At 47.4% G+C, this 18,486-nt stretch overlaps 1 protein-coding gene across 1 annotated transcript; it reads right to left on the bottom strand.

Moving 5' to 3' along the window:
- Window positions 1-12,548: 12,548 nt before the first annotated feature.
- On the bottom strand, window positions 12,549-14,641 carry LOC133126874 (transcription factor HES-1-B-like). The gene is made up of 4 exons (XM_061239335.1): window positions 14,247-14,641; window positions 13,992-14,087; window positions 13,693-13,780; window positions 12,549-13,372 (listed from the first exon to the last, which is right to left on the bottom strand). Exons 1-4 carry the CDS (start codon window positions 14,352-14,354, stop codon window positions 12,852-12,854), a joined length of 813 nt encoding a protein of 270 aa, XP_061095319.1. The 5' UTR covers window positions 14,355-14,641; the 3' UTR covers window positions 12,549-12,851.
- Window positions 14,642-18,486: the final 3,845 nt, after the last annotated feature.

The following is an 18,486-nucleotide window of genomic DNA, read 5'->3' as shown; positions in this document are numbered from 1 at the left end:
TTGAGAGACTTTCAGATGGAAACGTGAGACTCGTCCCCCCCTTCCCAGGTCGTACGCGGGCCTGCAGGCCTCGTTAGCGCCTGAGTGCTGAGCGTCTTCCTGCTTCTGGTCTTTCAGAGGGCCTGTAGGAGGGCCGCGGAGCCGCTACCCTAGGGGGGGAGGAGGGACGAGGGTCAGGAGGAGGGTGGGTACAGGAATCTGCAAGGTTTTTTGACAGTTGATTTAGGTTCCCCTGAACTGTGTATTTTTGTACCTCTTAAATGACTCATTCAATGGAGTCATTTTAGTCTGAGAGGTTATTCAGGGAACCCAAAGTAAACTTTCCCCTTCTTTTACGTCAATTTGTGTGTCTCCCTCTTATTCCAGAAGATTTTTCAAATATAAAACAGGAAAACAAATCCTTCAGATAAGGATACCCCTTCCTCAACCGGGCTGTAAGATCCTAGGATGGACCCTAAGGTACTGGGATAGGTTGTAATGTACTGTGATGGGCTCTAATGTGCTGTGATGGGTTCTAAGGTACTGAGATAGGTTCTAAGGTACTGGGATGGGCTCTAAGGTACTGGGATAGGTTCTAAGGTACTGGGATGGGCTCTAAGGTACTGAGATAGGTTCTAAGGTACTGGGATAGTTTTAGCGCACCTTGTTCAGAGGAGTCTCGCCTGTGAAAGAGTTAGGATGAACCTGAACAGGGATAATCTCCAGCCTGTAGTTTATATTCATAAGGCCTGTGCTGAGGGTAGCTGAACGGGGCTGGAGTCCTGCCCTCGGTGAAAGGAGCTCTTTCTCATGGGCATTCTTCAGGCTCCTTCGAGCAGAACATCATCACAATAAAATGTTTTTTTTAAAAAGGGCCCGTCTACCCACTCAACCTCCACCCACCCCCCCTTTAACCACACACCTGAGCCCCCACCCGTGCGGTCTTAACCCCCCCCCCCCCCCGCCTGCCCGCCCACCCGCCCGCACCTCGATGCTTCTGTCTGTCATCACCTGACTTTAGTTACAGCAGCACAAGCCCACCCCGCCCTGTGCCCCCCCCCCCCCCCCCCGCCCCCCCCCTGAAACTCCAGATGAGGGCCTGGCAGCAGCTGGGCCACACGTCGGGGTTGGAGGTTTTGGGGTGGAGTGGGGTGGCTTCTGTTCTCACTCACCACACCTTGAACCTGACACACCACCCCTCCCTCTCCAACCCCCCAACCCCCCAACCCCCCCCAGGTGTGGCTCCTGAGTTTCTGCCCCCCCCCCCCCCCCCCCCCCACAGTCAGGTTAGATTCAGTGCTGAAAGCACAGAAAAAAACTGGAAAAAAAACTTGACAGAAACCTAGCCCCCTTCCCTGGTATCTGCTGTTGTTCTTCCCACATCGCATTCAAAGACTTCGGCTCTGTGATAGATCACCATAAAAATCATGCAGGAAGTATTGGAAATATTGTAGGAAGGAATCAATACGCGGCTTTTTCGACTTGAGGAGATGAAACGCGAGCATCGCGGCCCTGTGCGCTACCCAGCGCTGTACGCTGCTCCCGTGTTGGGAGCATTTGCTTCTCAGAGTTCATGTCACATTACATTACATTACATTATTGGCATTTGGCAGACGCTCTTATCCAGAGCGACGTACAACAAAGTGCATACCCATAACCAGGGATAAGTTCGCTGAAAGACCCTAGAGGGAAGTACAATTTCAACTGCTACCTGTACAACAAAGATAAGGACGAGGGCAAACGGACAAAGAAACAAAGAAACAAACAAAGAAACAAACAGAGCAAAAGTGACCAAAGTTAACTATCCAAACACTGCTTACCTAGCCAACTAAAAATACCGATGTCATGTCTGCTCACTTGATGAATAAGTTTGGTGCCCATCTACTACTTGGGATGCGTTAGTGTGCTCCTAAATGTATTAATTGAGCTGGAATTAAGACTTGCTGTATCTACGCTAAGTTTCTTCTGTACACTATCAGAAATGAAGTGACAGGGGAGATACAGTGTTGTTCTTCAAGGATCAAATTTACCAAATGTACCCTGAAAGTACAGTTCAGGGTCCAAATGATAATGTTTTGTGAGCGGAAAAGGTACAAATGAAGGATATATTGCTGGCTAGGGGCACAAGTCTGTATGTGTAGGGTACCGCCCCAGCGACAAGCCTTTGTACCTTTATGGGCAGTTTTTGTGCCTTTATTTGGCGTGTATGAGTTCGGGTTTTGGAGCACTTCCTGAACCTCTTTCCCTCCTCTGGTTGTCCTCGTGTCAGGTCGTTAGTGGCGGGTTAGGTCGGTCGTGACGGGTCGTTTTGATCCGTGCGGTGAAAGGTTGGAGCAGGGGGTCCCAGGCACCCCACTCTTCACATCCGGTGGATAAAAGACCCCCCCCCCCCGCCCCCCCCCCACATGAAGGCCAAGGCCCCCGCAACTTAAAGACAAGGAGCTCAGAGTCTTCCATCTTTTCACACCTCCTGAGAAAAAAAGAAAACGGGGGGGAGGCAACAAACCTTGGACCCTATCTCTCTGAAATCGATACCCCTGCGATGAGTTCACCTCGCCGTGCGTCTGAGATGACCACCTGTTGCTTTCTCCCTGAACCCCCCCCCCCCACCCCACCCACACATATCGCCCGCCCCCCCAATTCTGAAGAGCTGTATGATACTGAGCAAAAACCTCAGCTTTTACAATTTCATTCACCGTGTTCTTAACGTTCTACATAATACTGTCACCGTAGTAGCATTTCTTTCCCCTGGTTTTTTTGTTGTTGTAAATCTGTGGTTGGATAATCTTTCTGGTTGTCTATAAGCCTTTCAAGTATCCAAGCATTCACAATGGCTAAAAGACGCAAGGACGTCAACACAGCCATGACAAAAAAAAAAAGGCCCAACATTTTCTCTTGGTCTATCCTTTCTGTGAACAATCAAAAAGAACTGTAGCACACACACAGAAAAAGATCTTTATGGAAAAGGGCTCAACTTGGAAAGACACTCTGGAAAGAGGCTCCTATAACATGTGGCCTCTGTTGGACAGCTATAAAAAAAAACGGTTTTGGGCAGAGACAGACAATTTTGGACATTTGCAACTGGATGTGACACTGTACAGCCAGTGCTGATGCCCTTTCCTGCTGTAGACAGTGGTGTGGTTCTGTGTGTTCGCCTGAGCTGAGTGAGGGTGCGGTGTGTCTGTGTGTGTGTGTGTGTGTGTGTGTGTGTGTGTGTGTGTGCACTCGTGGGAGAGCAAGCATGTGCATATGCATGCATGCATATTTGTGTGTGTGTGTGTGTGCGCGTGGCTGTGTGCAAAGTGTCTCCTTATACTTTAACCTTCAACATCACTCTTTTGACCTACCGTGTCAATCAATTTCGGTAACCAAATTATTCGATAATTTAATTCAAATTATTTACAATCACGCATAGTACAGTACAGCCCGGTGGAGACGTGTGAATCGGCTTACTTCTCTCGTCTATTTCTCATCTTCTGTCACGTCAGAGCCGTTTTCAGGGCAAACGATTCGCCCGGTTGAAGGCATGCCTCGGACAATCTCTATTATGTACAGTTGGCTTTTCATGGGAAACGCCGGGAAAGCTTTTAAATCAATATAACTACAGGGACACATTTGCATCAAAGGACCTTGTGAAACGCATACATCTGTTCACCAGTGATTGGACTACAATTGTCCCATTACCATCTGAATCCAAAAGAGCCAAAGCCCTTATATTAGCCCTTGTCACCGCAAACTGTCACTCCGGCGACGACCGCTAAGGTAAATTGAACGTGACTATTATTAAGGCCCTCGGGAAAAAACTCGCGCATTGAAGTTCCACTTTGAATATGTTAATAAAAACCGCGCTCCGTCCTCAAAGGGGTCTTAACACAAATCGGATATTACCGACGGCCTCTGAAGAGGCGCGCGACACAAAGGGAAGTTATAACGCAATTGGTCACAGGGCACGGCGCTCCGCGACGCCCGTATTTTAAGTCACTGCGCATTATTTTGAGGCCTTTTGTGGACGTTTACAGCCGTCAGAGTAGAAATGAATCGGTCACCACCGCTAAGCAGATGAGAAAAATATGCGTTTTTAGCGCGTCTCCTTTTGAGGTCGAGCTTTTCACGTTTCGCTTTTAAAACGATTCATATGCAAAGAATTTCTTTCTTTTTTTTTTTTATATCGCCTGACTTTGCATACAAGTGTCCCTGTGTGTGTCCCTGTGTGTGTCCCTCTGGTGGTCAGCAGGGAGCCTGACAGTCTGGGGAGGGAGCCTGACAGTCTGGGGAAGCGGCGGGCGAATGGAGAGAGGGGTATTGTGGGAAATTCTGGGTTTGGGTTTATCGTTTATAATTCATAATTTAGTTGCTGCTTTGATCCAAAGCGATTTACAGTTGATTAGACTAAGCAGGGGGCAGTCCCCCCTGGAGCAATGTGGGGTTAAGGGCCCAAACAGCTGCACTGATCTTATTGTGGCTACACTGGGGCTTGAACCACCAACCATTTGGCTCCCAGGTTTTCCCCTCCCCCTATTTCGACGCAGACTCAAAACCCACCTTTTCAAACTCTACCTTAGTCCTCCCTCCTGATTTCCCCTGCCCCTCCTTTCTGATATCCCTATCCTTGTCTAACCCCCCCCCCCCCCCCCCCCCCAAAAAAAAAAAAAATGTACTTCTCATGACAACTATGTTTAGAACAGCATTTCCTGTGTATTTTGCTAGTTTCTGGATGTGATGCTCTGACTTATGGTAGAACCTATGCACTTGTAAGTCGCTTTGGATTAAAAGCGTCTGCCAAATGACAAAAATGTAAATGTAAATGGTCAGAGGGGACCCTGACAAGTAGAATCAGGTGTGTTAGTGCTGGACTAGAACTAAAAACCTGCACCTGCACGCCCCCCCACAGACACCTCCCACTCACCACAGGTAATGCCTTCCCCCAATGCCACGGGTAGCGATAACAACTCACTGCTGGTAATCGAAAGCAACTGGACTCTGACTTTCTGAAAGCCTGCTCTTCAAAGGGTTAAACACTACCCCACTTTCTCTGACAGCAGCTTAATCAAGAGCCTGGCCTTCTCCTTCAGCCTGGGGCAGTTATAACTTTCTCTCTCCCTTTCTTTATTTGAACTCTCTCTTCATTTAGACTCTCTCTGTCTCTGTCTTTCTCTCTCTCTCTTTATTTGGACTGTCTCTGTCTCTGTGTCTGTCTCTATATATTTGGACTCTCTTCCTCTCTGTGTCTCTGTCTCTTTTCTTCTTGACTTCTTCTCTGAGTCTCTGTTTGTCTCTTTATTTCTCTCTCTTTTTGACTCTTCTTGGTTCTGTGATTCTCTGAGCCTCTGTCTCTGTGTCTGTCTCTCTCTCTCTCTCTCTTTATCTTGACTCACTTTCTCTCTCTCTCTCTCTGTCTCTCTGTGTGATTCTCTGAGCCTCTGTCCCAGACGTGACGGTGTTAAAGGCGGACCTCTCTGTTTGAGCTCGTGTCCGATCCGGCTCCACCTGGCAGAGTCGCGTACCTGGCGCAGGCACCTGACCTTTCCTGGGGACAGCCGGCCACTTAAAGACGTGTGTCAGAGGTCACCATAAATCTTACCTCATTGGCAATAATGTTGTCTTAGTTAGCAAAAAAGTAATAGAAATTAGACTTAAAGTCTACATATGAGGACAATATTTGTCCCATTTACAGTTTTTGTGGAGAAAATCTGGCAACTTCAAAATGTTGGTAAGATAGCACTCACACCATCTTTCAGCGGATAAGAGCATCAGTGAGTGTAAATTGTATTTGGTGTTGTGGTGTTGTGGTTTAGTGGTTTTGTGTTTTTGCGAGGCAGAAGCAGGGATGGCATGTGGCGCAGGCTGCAGGGGCGTTATCGCCGTGCCCAGGTGTGTGCCAGTCCTGCCGCGGGCACTCCGGGGGAAATGTGATTAACATCGCTGTGGAGACGCGTAAGCCTGCCTGGACAGTGTGAGAGGAGGGAGGGTAACGCCATCGCACGAGGCTCTGTTTCTGTGGAGCTAATCCCTGCGGGTATGCACACAAACACACACACACACACACTCACACACACACACATGCACACAAACACACTCACACACACACTCACACACACACACATGCACACAAACACACTCACACACATGCACACAAACACACTCACACACACACATATACACTCACACACACACACACACACACATGCACACACACACACACACACACTCACACACACACACTCACACACACACACACATGCACACACACACACACACACTCACACACACACACACACACACACACACATGCACACACACACACACACACAAACACACTCACACACACACATGCACACACACACACATGCACACACACACACACACACACACACTCACGCACACACACTCACACACACACACACACACACACACACACACACACACATGCACACGTACACACACACACACAGATACTCCCACACACACACACGTGCACACGTACACACACACATACACTCACACACACACACACACTCTCTCACACGCGCACACACACATGCATGCACACACTCACACACGCACACACGCACACACGCACACACATGTGCGCACACACTCGCACACAGACACATGCACATGCTCACACACGGACACACACACACACACACTCTCACACATGCGCACACACAGGATGTAGGATGGGGGAAATGTTAACACAAACTCCCATCAAGCCATGTGTTCTGGATCACACTGCAAAAAAAAAGTCTTCAGTGTTTTAGTCTTGTAATGAGGAAAATATTAAGCTTGTTTTAAGTTACTGTTTGCTTGTTTCTTCTCAAGTGAAATTGTCTCACATCATTTGGCAAATCTTGAAATTACTCAAATTGTCTTCACCACATTGGCAAACATTTTGTCTTATTTACAGGAAATATGCAAAAGAAAACTCAAAATAAATCTTTAAAAATGTAGTCGTGTATTTAGACTCAGCATTAGACGTATTTCAACAATCATTTCATCGATAGTGCGGCTTCTTCCTTCTCCAGCAGTGCAAAGGCGGAGGAACAAGCAGCGCAGAAATAATGAAATAATGAAACTCAGGCGCGCAGAGCTGCGTATCGATTCTGCCGGAGCGGAGTTCTGTCTCTCACTCCGCCCTCAGGGCCGTTCGCTGTGCTTTGACTCACAAACCGACAGCGGGCCGGCGGGAGGCCCTCTCGGAGAGGTGCTGAGTGGCGTAACGACTGCGCTGTCGTCAGAACCTGGATCTGGAGCGAGCCACGGCCGGCACGCACTGCGCCAGCACAGTAAGCCCCATCTTATCAAGCATTCTTGTCTCATATCCAGACTCGTATTCAGATGATTTCAATCGATACTATTACATGTTCTGTTGAATGTGACAAAGATATTGCCAATTCGGTTTGATTTTATTTGCACGGCGCTTTTCACAACAGACTGTCCCACATATGCTGTACAGAGTAACAGAGGGGAGGATAGGATGGGAAATATCAGCCCAAGGGCCCCAAATAGCATAAGAGGTAAATGATGAAAATACTTGTCGAGACTGACTTATTTTTGGGTTTCTGCAGTGTATTCTGAGTGTAGGACTGAAAAGCTGTAGGATCTGCTGATGTTTTTTATTTATTTTTTAATTTTTTTCCAATCACCTCAAAATCACCAAGCTGTTTAGAACAGAGAAACCGCGATTAATCGGCAGCTTTAATTGATCAGTGAAATGCTGATTAACGGTGAAATCCGGCGCACCCTGCAAGCCTCCAGGGTCGCGCTTCCCCTGCTCGACGCACACGCTCTGAGACGCTCCTCTAATGACGTTTCAGGAACTCAATGACGTGACGTAATTCCCTGCCGTACACCAGCTGCAAAGCCATCCCTGACCACTAGGGGGCAGAGGTAAGGTATTTGGTGCAAAAACCTTAATAGGTATGACGTGTATTAAAACAGTCCTGTATATATCTGAAAAAACAAACAAACTAGCTATTACAGAAGTAATATTTCCACACACCAAACGATCTTTGCACATCCTCCTGGTCCTTTTAACTCTAATTTGCTCATTTTCGCTCTTGTAAGTAAGAAGAGGTCACACACTCTGGTACAGTAAATACAGAAAAGTGGCTGGCTCAGACGTGCACAGTATGGTCACATTTAAAATGGCCGCTCTACTCCACTCCCACCCCCATCCCCACCCCCCCATACTCTCTACAGAGGGGTACAGTAATCAGTGGGTGCTGCACCTGTGTGGGGACCCCATGGAGGGGTGGGTGTGTGTGTGTGTGTTGGGTGTGTGTGTGTGTGTGGGGGGGGGGGGCATGTGGGTTTCTTCTGCAATACAGAACACTCGTCTCTCATACACACGCACTCACACACACGAGCGCACGCAGGTATGCACAAACACACGCGCCAGGGATGGGTCGGGTGTTTGACATGGAGCCCAGGACCGAGGAGATGCCAGGACCTGGTGTAACCCCCCCCTCAGTGTTGGGCGGGCGTGTCCCTCAGTGATCGCCAGCAGGGATGCGTGTGTCAGAGACCTGCTCTCATACACCTCTCACACACTCTCCTCTCACACACTCCCGCAGAGACCCGCTCCCACACACACACCTCTCACACACACACCTCTCACACACTCCCGCAGAGACCCGCTCACACACGCACACCTCTCACACACTCCCACAGAGACCCGCTCACACACACACACCTCTCACACACTCCCCCAGAGACCTGCTCCCACACACACACCTCTCACACACTCCCGCAGAGACCCGCTCACACACACACACCTCTCACACACTCCCCCAGAGACCCGCTCCCACACACACACCTCTCACACACTCCCGCAGAGACACACTTGAGAGAGAGAGGGAAAGAGAGAGAGGGAGAAAGGAAGGGAGAGGGAGGGAGAGAGGGAAAGAGGGAGGGAGAAAGGAAGGGAGAGGGAAGGAGAGAGAGAGGTAAAGAGAAGGAAAGAGGAAGGGAGAGGGAGAGGGAGGGAAAGGGAGGGGGGAGTTTTGCCGTTTTCTCACGACCTCTCAAGCTCCTGAGATCATCTGGGAGCTGTTCATTTCCTGCCAGAAAACAGCCATAGCCGTCAGGATGGGTGTGGGGGGGAAGGGGGTGTCAATCGAGACGAGAGAGAAAGAAAAAATGATATTATATTTCTTTAAATCTCCACCTTGACTGCAATACTGAGCACACAGGGACTGGGTTTAAATCACACTCTCCCCTCCCTGTTACAGACAGAGGTACAGGGGTATCTGGGTGGGGGAGGCAGGAGGTGAGAGGGAGTGTGTTTGAGACTTGAGAGCTGGCTCCATATGGAACCACTTAAGCAGCAGTTGAGGAAACAAGCAGGGAGAGATCCCCCCCCCCCAGCCTGCACGCGCTGAGTGTGGGAAAACTGACAGCAGCCGACACACCGCTGGTCTGCATGATGGACAGTCATTTCACACACACATACACACACACATGGTTGCGGTTCCACCATAACCCCCCCCTCCCCCCCATCCTCACACACACACCCCCTACAAAGTGCAAACCCCCTTCAGCCCCTTCATGCAATTCCCGGTTTTCCCAGTGCGATTCATCGCACCACGTTGCTGCGATATCGACAGTGAGACCCCAATACAGTAGTAGAAGGGCTACTGTGGCCGTGTGTGTGTGTGTGTGTGTGGGTCTGTGTGTGTGTGTCTGGGTGGGTCTGTGCGTGAGTGTGTGTGTGTGTGTGTGTGTGTGTGTGGGTCTGTGTGTGTGTGTGTGTGTCTGGGTGGGTCTGTGCGTGAGTGTGCGTGTGTGGGTATGTGTGTGAGAGCATGTGAGTGAATGGGTGTGTGTGTGTGTGTGTCAGTGTGTCGGTGTGTGTGAGCACATGTGAGTGAATGGGTGTGTGTGTGGGTATGTGTGTGTGTGTGTGTGTGTGTGTGTTTGTGCATATGCGTGTGTGTCAGTTTGTCAATGTGCGTGAGAGCATGTGTGTGAGTGTGTGTGTGTGTGAGTGTGTGTGTGTGTGAGAGCATGTGTGTGAGTGTGTGTGTGTGTGAGAGCATGTGTGTGAGTGTGTGAGTGTGTGAGTGTGTGTGTGTGTGAGAGCATGTGTGTGAGTGTGTGTGTGTGAGTGAGTGAGTGGGTATGTGTGTGTATGTGTGTGAGTGTGCGTGTGCGTGAGGGCATGTGTGTGAGTGTGTGAGTGTGAGAGAACGAGAGATGACTGCTCTGCATCACAGATAAAGGCTCACAGCTTGTAAACACGTTCCTCCCCGCGGACTCTCCGCCTCTCATGTGGCTCCAGCCTCTCCGGTCCGGTCCGGTGAGAAGGCGCGATGGAAACTCGCACCTCGTGCCTCTCAAACGCACTTCTCACCGCAAACACCTGAAATTCCCGCCCTTCCCAGAACTGCCCACACTGGAACGGCATAGGAATGTGGGTGGGAATCTGTGGCACTTAGAAACAGGGGGTTCTGTTGCAACAGGAGGGTATCGCTGCATTTCACCGCACACACTGGGAACCGTCATCAGCCATGAAGAAAATGATATTTTGTGCCCAAAACAATGTGTGAGGGCATTCTGAGACCTTCTGACTCTCAGTGTTAATTCTTCCCTGTCTGGCGTGAAATGTACACTCAGTAACCACTTCATTAGGAATTTATTACACTTATTAATTTGACGTGTTGATCTTCTGCTGCTGCAGCCTATCCACTTAAGAGGTTTGATGCGTTGTGTGGTCAGAGCATGCTCTTATGCATACCACTGTTGCAACAAACGGTTATTTCATTTACTGTCGCCTTCAGTCTGGCCATTCTCCTGTGACCATCTCTCAAGGCATTTTTCACACGCGGGACTGTCTGGTTCTATGTAGCGTAATCTTCCCAACCTGGCAGCAGGGAATTCTGGGTATTAACTGCCTCGCTCTTGGGCCTCCAAACAATAGCGCGTTAAGGCCCAGCAAAGAGCGGCTCCTGGGTGATGAAAGACGACTGTCCCTCTCTTTACTCTCCCGAGCGCTCACAAATGAACCTCAAAGAAAACGTTAACCGTCTCTAATGATTCAGTAATTTTAGCTTGTAATTGCTCTTCCGCTGTAGGCTGCCTGGGAGATTGTAAAAATAACAATGTCGTGCCAGCCATCGCGGCACTCCGTTGACAGTTTGACACACAATTAGTTATGGATGCGCTCGCGACTCACGTCTGTCATTCTGTTGTACATATAGACTACGCAAAATGAGAGCCCAAAATTTTTTATTTTTTTTTTACCTCCCGGAGTTTTGCAATGTCTGCATTGTGACCATAGACCGATTGTGATCGTATTAGACACGTATTATCTTCTGCAAAGCTCGTCGATCGCCACTGTTGGCTCCAGACCAGGGGCAGTAAACGCTTATCTTGCTAGATGGCGCCAGTGATCGAAGAATGATACCACGCGTTCCAAATCAACGTCAATATTAATGACATCAGTATTACAGGAGTGGTAAGACTAACAACGGTCTCAGTAAATATGGTTGGAAAGTAACTTGTTAATTTGTTGAGTCGGAATTTATCATTCAAATGCCTATAGAATAAGACTTGAATGTAGGTTACAACACGCTACATTAATGTAAAGTAGACATACTTGCTTTATAATCGTTTAAAGCTACTTCAAAAACGTATATCCCGATCCTGTCTCGTCTCGTTTCCCGCTGCTTATGTTTTTGTATTTCTGAAATCACCTGGATTTGGTGAAACACCTGGTTGGCCCAGGACCAAATCCAAAAGGCTTTGGAGGGGGCGAGTAGATCCTGCTCTGTGGGATCCTGGAAGTGTTTATGTGCAGACCGTGTTCTCTTGTAATGTAGGGTTCAGTCCGTTTCCGTGCGCACTCAGATGAGAACCGAAGGCTTATGGAGGCAGTGTGTTTGTTTAGCACGTGATTATCCAACTAGATAGGTGCTGTTTTTTTCATCTCGTGCTGTGTGTGTGTGTGTGTGTGTGAGAGAGAGAGTGAGTGAGTGTTAAGTGAGTGTGTGTGTGTGTGTGTGTGTGTGTGTGTGAGAGAGAGAGAGAGAGAGAGAGAGAGAGAGAGAGAGAGAGAGAATTGATGGATCTAATACATTTTCTCGTATTTTATGAGACCATCAACAATATTTAAACTATGTGAGCATTATTTTGGCAAAGACTGAGATACATATGACATGCTCTTCCCTCGCTCATCAGCATACGTCTACTAAAGAGGTTTGCTAAAAGACTTTGAAACGATATGGTCATGAGACAGCTTAGACTGTTTGCTTTAACGATTTACGATTAGCAAGATAATGTCACAGTGGGTAGGCTATATATCCCGCTGGGAAAAACTCGATGGAGTAGTTTTTACGCACACTATTAGGACACTACTTTACATTCTAATAGGCGGTACATTATTTAATTAATTTATTATTATTTAAACGTTACCTCTGCTTTGCTTTGTGTCGGTGTTTCACCTCTTCTTTTTAATTAATGCATGGTACTAAACTTTGGCAAAGTAAGATGAAGAAATGAAACGTCGGTTTCCCTAGGTCATATGCAGTTTTATCGGAGCAAACTGTAAACACGGAGACAACGTGATGTTCTGGATATCTTTAGAAATTTATTTGTCTTCCAAAATGAAGAACTTTTTAAGAGCATTCAACATTTCTTTGGCATCACACAGTAAAAACATACCGTGAATATAAAAAAAATGCACTTCATTCACTTGACAATACGAATCTCATTTCAATATGAACTTCTCCCTCATATATACAAATATAGTGCAGAATCTTCTCTTTTATACATTTTCATACAAAAAAACAAAACTTTTTGAACAGAATCTCGTAACATTTCAAGAATAATCTAAGTCAGTTTTCAAAGTCTTGGTAAATGATCCCGCCTCTCTACCAGGGTCTCCATACGGAGTCCGATGTGAGTGAGGGTGCGCCCGGGGAAACCGCCACTGGAACCGGCGTGCTGGCGTTGTTGGCGTACACTGGGATAACTGGTCCATTGGGTGCAAATGCGGCGTTGGGAATCAAAAAGGCAAATTGTCCATCCGTGGCCGGGACAAGCTGGAAACCCCCGTATACTTTCGTCGCCTCCGACTGTAAACTGGCAGATGAGCCGCCTTTGCAGGGAACCCCGTTCAGTGGCAGCACGCTGCCTGGCGGCGACGCGCTGGGAATCTGAACCATGGGCTGGCCGAACGCGGGGTGAGGAGCGCCGGCGGGGATCTGGTGCTGGGTGGGGTAGCTCATTGCGTTGATCTGCGTCACGCAGCTGGCGAGGTGACCGAGAAGTCGAGTCCTGACCTCGGTGTTGACCCCTTCGCAGGTGGACAAGAAGCGAGTGACTTCGTTCATACACTCGCTGAATCCCGCTCGGTATTTCCCCAGAACGGTGGGGTCCGTGTTCAGGGCAGCTGTCAGGAGGCAAATTAAAACGGCGTAAGCGCTCATTCCTCGGTGACATTTGAACCGAGATACATTCGAGTAAGCAACTTATTAAATAACACTATTAGCCCAAAGCGTATTAATCAGAACAAACGATGAGTAAATGACTCAATGTTGAGCAACTTCACCTGGAACAACCTTTAAACCTTTAAAAACGTGTATAATAAAGAATGATAGGTGTAGACGATGCGCCCGAAGCCAAGTCAAAGGTAAAAGTGCAGCTGAGTGCTAACCGCAGACGGAAATTTGGATAAATGAGCAATGACACGTCGAAGGATCATAAACTTACCAGTCATCTGCGCTCTCTGCAGATTCCGGAGGTGCTTCACTGTCATTTCAAGGATATCCGCCTTTTCCAACTTTGAGTGCCTCGAGCTCTGTGTAAATATGATTCAAGTCGCTTAGAAGCCTGTCGACTACATCTCAGCAATAAAGTAAACAGGATTGTATCACACCATCTAAAACAGTACTCGGAGCAAAACTACCAGTATTTACGCATGGTATACGCCAGGACGGCTTATGAATTTGGGCTGTAAATAGTAGGCTGATGTTCATATTACTTATTACATAAACTGCAGTGTTACTTACATCCTTTTTGAGCGCGTCCAGGATTAGCGTTTTCAGTTGGCCCAGACTTTCATTGATTCTTGCCCTTCTCCTTTTTTCCATAATCGGTTTAGACGACTAAAAAGACAGAGAGAGAGAGAGAGAGAGAGAGAGAGAGAGAGATAGAGAGAGAGAAAAAATTAAATTAGATATTGCGACTTGCACTACATTTCTATAATCGTGTCATTGTTAATTGTGAGTGTCATAATGTGTGGTAGCAACGACAAGACCACGCACCTTTCTGTGTTCGGAAGCCGTCTTGGGTTTATCTGGGGTGGTGTTCATGCTCGCCGGAGTCGCAGCCACCGGGGACGCGGAGTTTTTCTCCATCATATCTGCTGGCATCTTCTGATGGAAATATCCGACGCGCACAGCAACGGCGAATCTGTGGATCCCTCAAAATACTGTTGCCGAGACAACTGTAGTCTTAAAAAAAAACCAAAAAAAAAAAAAAACAACTCCTTGAGAAATATTTAAATCCCAGTTTTTGTATAAAATGATCCCTTGTCCTTTGAGATGATTGGGGGGGAAAGGCAGTGCTTGCAGTGGTACACCTTTTATGAATGAAAAGTGTGTCCCCAATGGAGCTGCAGTAGGAACGGTGTGACCAGCTCTGAGTTCACAGTTGGCCTGTCAGCGTCGCGAGTGCCTTATCGCACTCCTTGCGGGTCTTATTTATATCTGAGACTGCACGCGAACGGCTCGTGTGAAACTTCCCAAACTTTCTTTCCCACAGTAACTTTCCACCAATCGGCGTGCGGGACACGCGGCCCGCAGGGAGGACGGCTCGTGGTCGGCGCACTCCCATTGGCTGTGTGGCGTTCGAGCGGCCGGCCAATGGCACGCTGCCTGCCGGCCCCGGTCAGGGCGCGAGCGGGCCTCCGCCATCAATCATGTCTTTTTACATGTTAACGCTTTCGGCTCTTACTGCCAGAGAGAAGTGGCAGGATTTCAGCTTTGCCGCTAAATGTTTTCTAAAATTAACCAGTGCCAAAAGTGTGCATGAAAATGATCAAACCCATTTGAAGTTATAAAGTGCCAAGTAGCAAGCCTCACTATCAATTACACACAGCGGAATAGGCTAATGTTTGCCTGTACTGTGATCTTAAAATGCATATTTAGAAAATAAATACTTAGAATGTGTCCAAAATAGGGCAATCAAATTACCAGATGCATACTATTTTAACGTGTCTTGGTCAAATCACAAATCGTGAAGTTTTATTTAGTTTATGCTTAGGACATTGCTATTAGCGTTTATATTAGCCCATTAATAATGGATAAATGTGAGGGTTTCAAATAAAATAACTGTAATAACTGCAGTCGCAGGGGGAAAGACGCTTTCTTTAATTGTGTTGTGGCGTGGTGTGAATTACAATACGTCTTAGGAAGCTGAACACAATAATAAAAAAACGTTTTTAAAGTGTTAATTTCAGGGATCTATAATGAACATCTAATTAGCGCATCGCCATTAACAACAAGTTTAAACGCAGAAGAGTTTTACGGGCGCAGTCTTAATTGCTGGCACTCGACTCTCGGGCTCAGTATAACTTTGCGCTGCGCCTTTAAAAAGCGCTGCGCTGGCTCGGCGCAAGCCTGGCAGTTTGACATCTGTCGGCGTGCGATCGGCATTGTGAGCGCGGAGCACGTGCCAGGATGTTTTATCGCCGCTTGCGGGCTGAGGTTTGGCGGCCGGGCGGGTTTCGGGCTGGGGGTGGCGGTGGTGGTTTACATTAGAGAGGGGAGGAAGGTAAACAGCAGCTGCTGTGTTTAAAAGCCTGGGAAAACCACGCCCACCGTGTGCAGGATCGGGCTTATTGGAATGTGAGTTCAGCGCAGTTATTTCTGCAGAAGCCCGACGGACTGCTGCCTGCACTACCCCGTGTGGCCTAAGGAAAAGGGGGGCGCTCGTCAGTCATGTCATAATTCACAACAGTATGAGAGTAACCTCAATGGGCATTTATTGTAACTATAATAACCTCTGATGAAATGCAATTATTTCAGTATTATCATTCTATCATTTGAAGACATTTCCGTCATTATTCACTCCACTGGTAATACATGTATATTAATTAAAAACATATCTATGAACGTTTTGGAGCTAGTTTAGAATATATGAATGAGCGTCATTAATGTGAATGCTTGGTCGGAAACAGTTAAAGCAGATTAATCAAAATAAGCAACAATTGAGACAGAATGTTGTGAATTTCCCAACTCAAATGCTAACTTTTAGCGAGTCTAAATAAACCAGTCTGGTATTACTTCGATTGGAAATTCGCTTTCCTTATGCATTGGAAATATACTTTGTGAATGTGATTTCACCAACAATTTACATTTGTCCTATAAACGTTATCAGACTGCAAAAAAAAAAAGAAGAAAAAAAAGCCTAGGCCTACTACAATTTATCGCCTAATATAATTTCCAGGAAGGTGTGTTTTGTTAGTTTTGGTGGATAAACAGTTTCCTATACCGTTGCAGTCATGAGCACGTGGGAGGTTGTTTGCTCTTCCACCTCGTGCCGCTGGCGCTGGGTGGCGTCCAGCTGTTCCGGACCCCGCGACACGTGGCGGGCAAGCGGCCGGGGGAAGGCGCTCCTCGCGCCGGAGTGCAGCCGGCAGCTGCGCGACGCTGCGCTCACCCGCGCGCGCAGATCAGGAGTTCGATGGGTGGACTTGCGAAACGCTTCGCCCCTTTGCCGTCGAACCTAACGGTATTAATCCGTTTGTATAGGCGATTTCCTGTTGATACTGAAATGGAAATTGATCCCAAGCAAACGCCGTGTAGTTCTTATAAGAATATGGATTAATATGCTGTTGTTGTTTTTTTTGCTTTTATGAAGCAACACTTTCCCTGCAATAACACAGTGGAATCCCACAGTTAAGTTGCCAAAACCCCCAGTTTCCCATGAATTATTATAAATTAACGTTTGTGGTTATCAACCCGTTAATTTTATCTTAAGGGAAAAACGTAAGTGCCAAAGCAAACGCAGTCCCTATAGGTTAACCTGGGATGCTTTTTAGCTTGCTTATTCTAAGTTCAGTTTTAAAGGACGGAATGGTATGCAAATTAAATAATTAAATGATGCAGCCAGGAGATAGAAAGAACGGGTTCATCTCTCCACTTGAGCAACTTCTCAACGCTCCGATTCCGGGAGGTCTCCGAGTCAGTGAGTCGGGAAGACTCTCCTTCGGCGTCCTGAACCTTATCTGCACCTACGGACTGAGACCGAACCCACGAGTTTTACGCGCGGCTTTGTTTACGCACCACCGTGAGAAAAATAACGCGAGGAAACCGGCTGTAGGTGAGGAGAGAAAGAGAGGGCGAGAGAGGGGGGAAATTTGCAAAGTGCCCCTCTGACTCATAGGCTGGGAAAGCGGGAATGGAAAATGCTTTGATCCTGAATGATTTACTGAAGCTTCCCAACTAGAATTCTCGCATTCTACACGGATAATGGCGCAACGTTTTATTAACAAATATAAAACTATGAATGTACTAAATTCAGTACTAGTAGCTAGAGTGGAGATACTGTGTAGCTCTTTGAAAGACTATGCCCAATGCACAGTACAAACTTTTAACAACATTGATAAGGAGAAACAATTTGTTTCGGATTGATATACTAACTGGCACAACTGTGGTGCAAGCACCTGTTGGCTGCCAGTATGTCTAGGACTTCGGTACAATGCCATCTCTATAACTGCCCTTGGCTCTAGCATTCAGACAGTTTCTATCTATGGCAGAACAGCTCAGCAAAGGTGAAGATGGTACACACGCTCATCAAACTTCGTGAATATTTGGTCAGGATTTTTTCATACAATGGCACTTATAAAAGCTGTTGGAATGGAATGGGGCTAATCGGGTTCCATCACTGAATCTAACACACAAGTATCTTAGATTATGAGTGGAGGTGCCACCAGGGATTCTGGATCAAATCAAAATACATTTTTATTTGTATACCATTTTTTACAGTAAACTGTCATGAGGGCACTTTACAAAGTAGCAGAAAAAGAACAAGAACAGCAACAACATAAAAAAAACAAAACTTTTTCAGGGTCCCAGTCAGTCAGGGGTCTTGGAATGATCCTAAAAACCCCCCTCCCCTCCCCCCCTCCATTACGGCACCCCTGATTATGAAGTGGAGAGCGTGTTGGTCAGTGACCGGTGTCAGACCTAAATAAATTGCGGGTTGGCGGCTGTTAATGACTTTATGTCCCAGTCTGAGACGCTACCGGCGGCCAAGGCTTATCACCGCAGAGATCCCGTCTCATGGCCGCGTGCTCATTGATGTACCGCACGCGGCCTTCTCGCACGCAGCAATAACGCAATCACGCGGGGCTGAAGTACGTGGGAAAGTGCGCGAGAGCGCGATCCCAAACCAATCACGCTCAGCTCGCGTTTAATACGTAACCGGTCTCTGAACGTCCGTGCCAAGCTGAACTGGAGATTATCCAGAGGACGGTGTCTGGGATATTAACCGAAACCG

This window comes from Conger conger, chromosome 4, assembly GCF_963514075.1.
Source record: "Conger conger chromosome 4, fConCon1.1, whole genome shotgun sequence".
Classification (NCBI taxonomy): Eukaryota; Metazoa; Chordata; class Actinopteri; order Anguilliformes; family Congridae; genus Conger; species Conger conger.
Note: the sequence above shows the minus strand (reverse complement) of the source record. Positions and strands in the feature narration are given on the sequence as shown.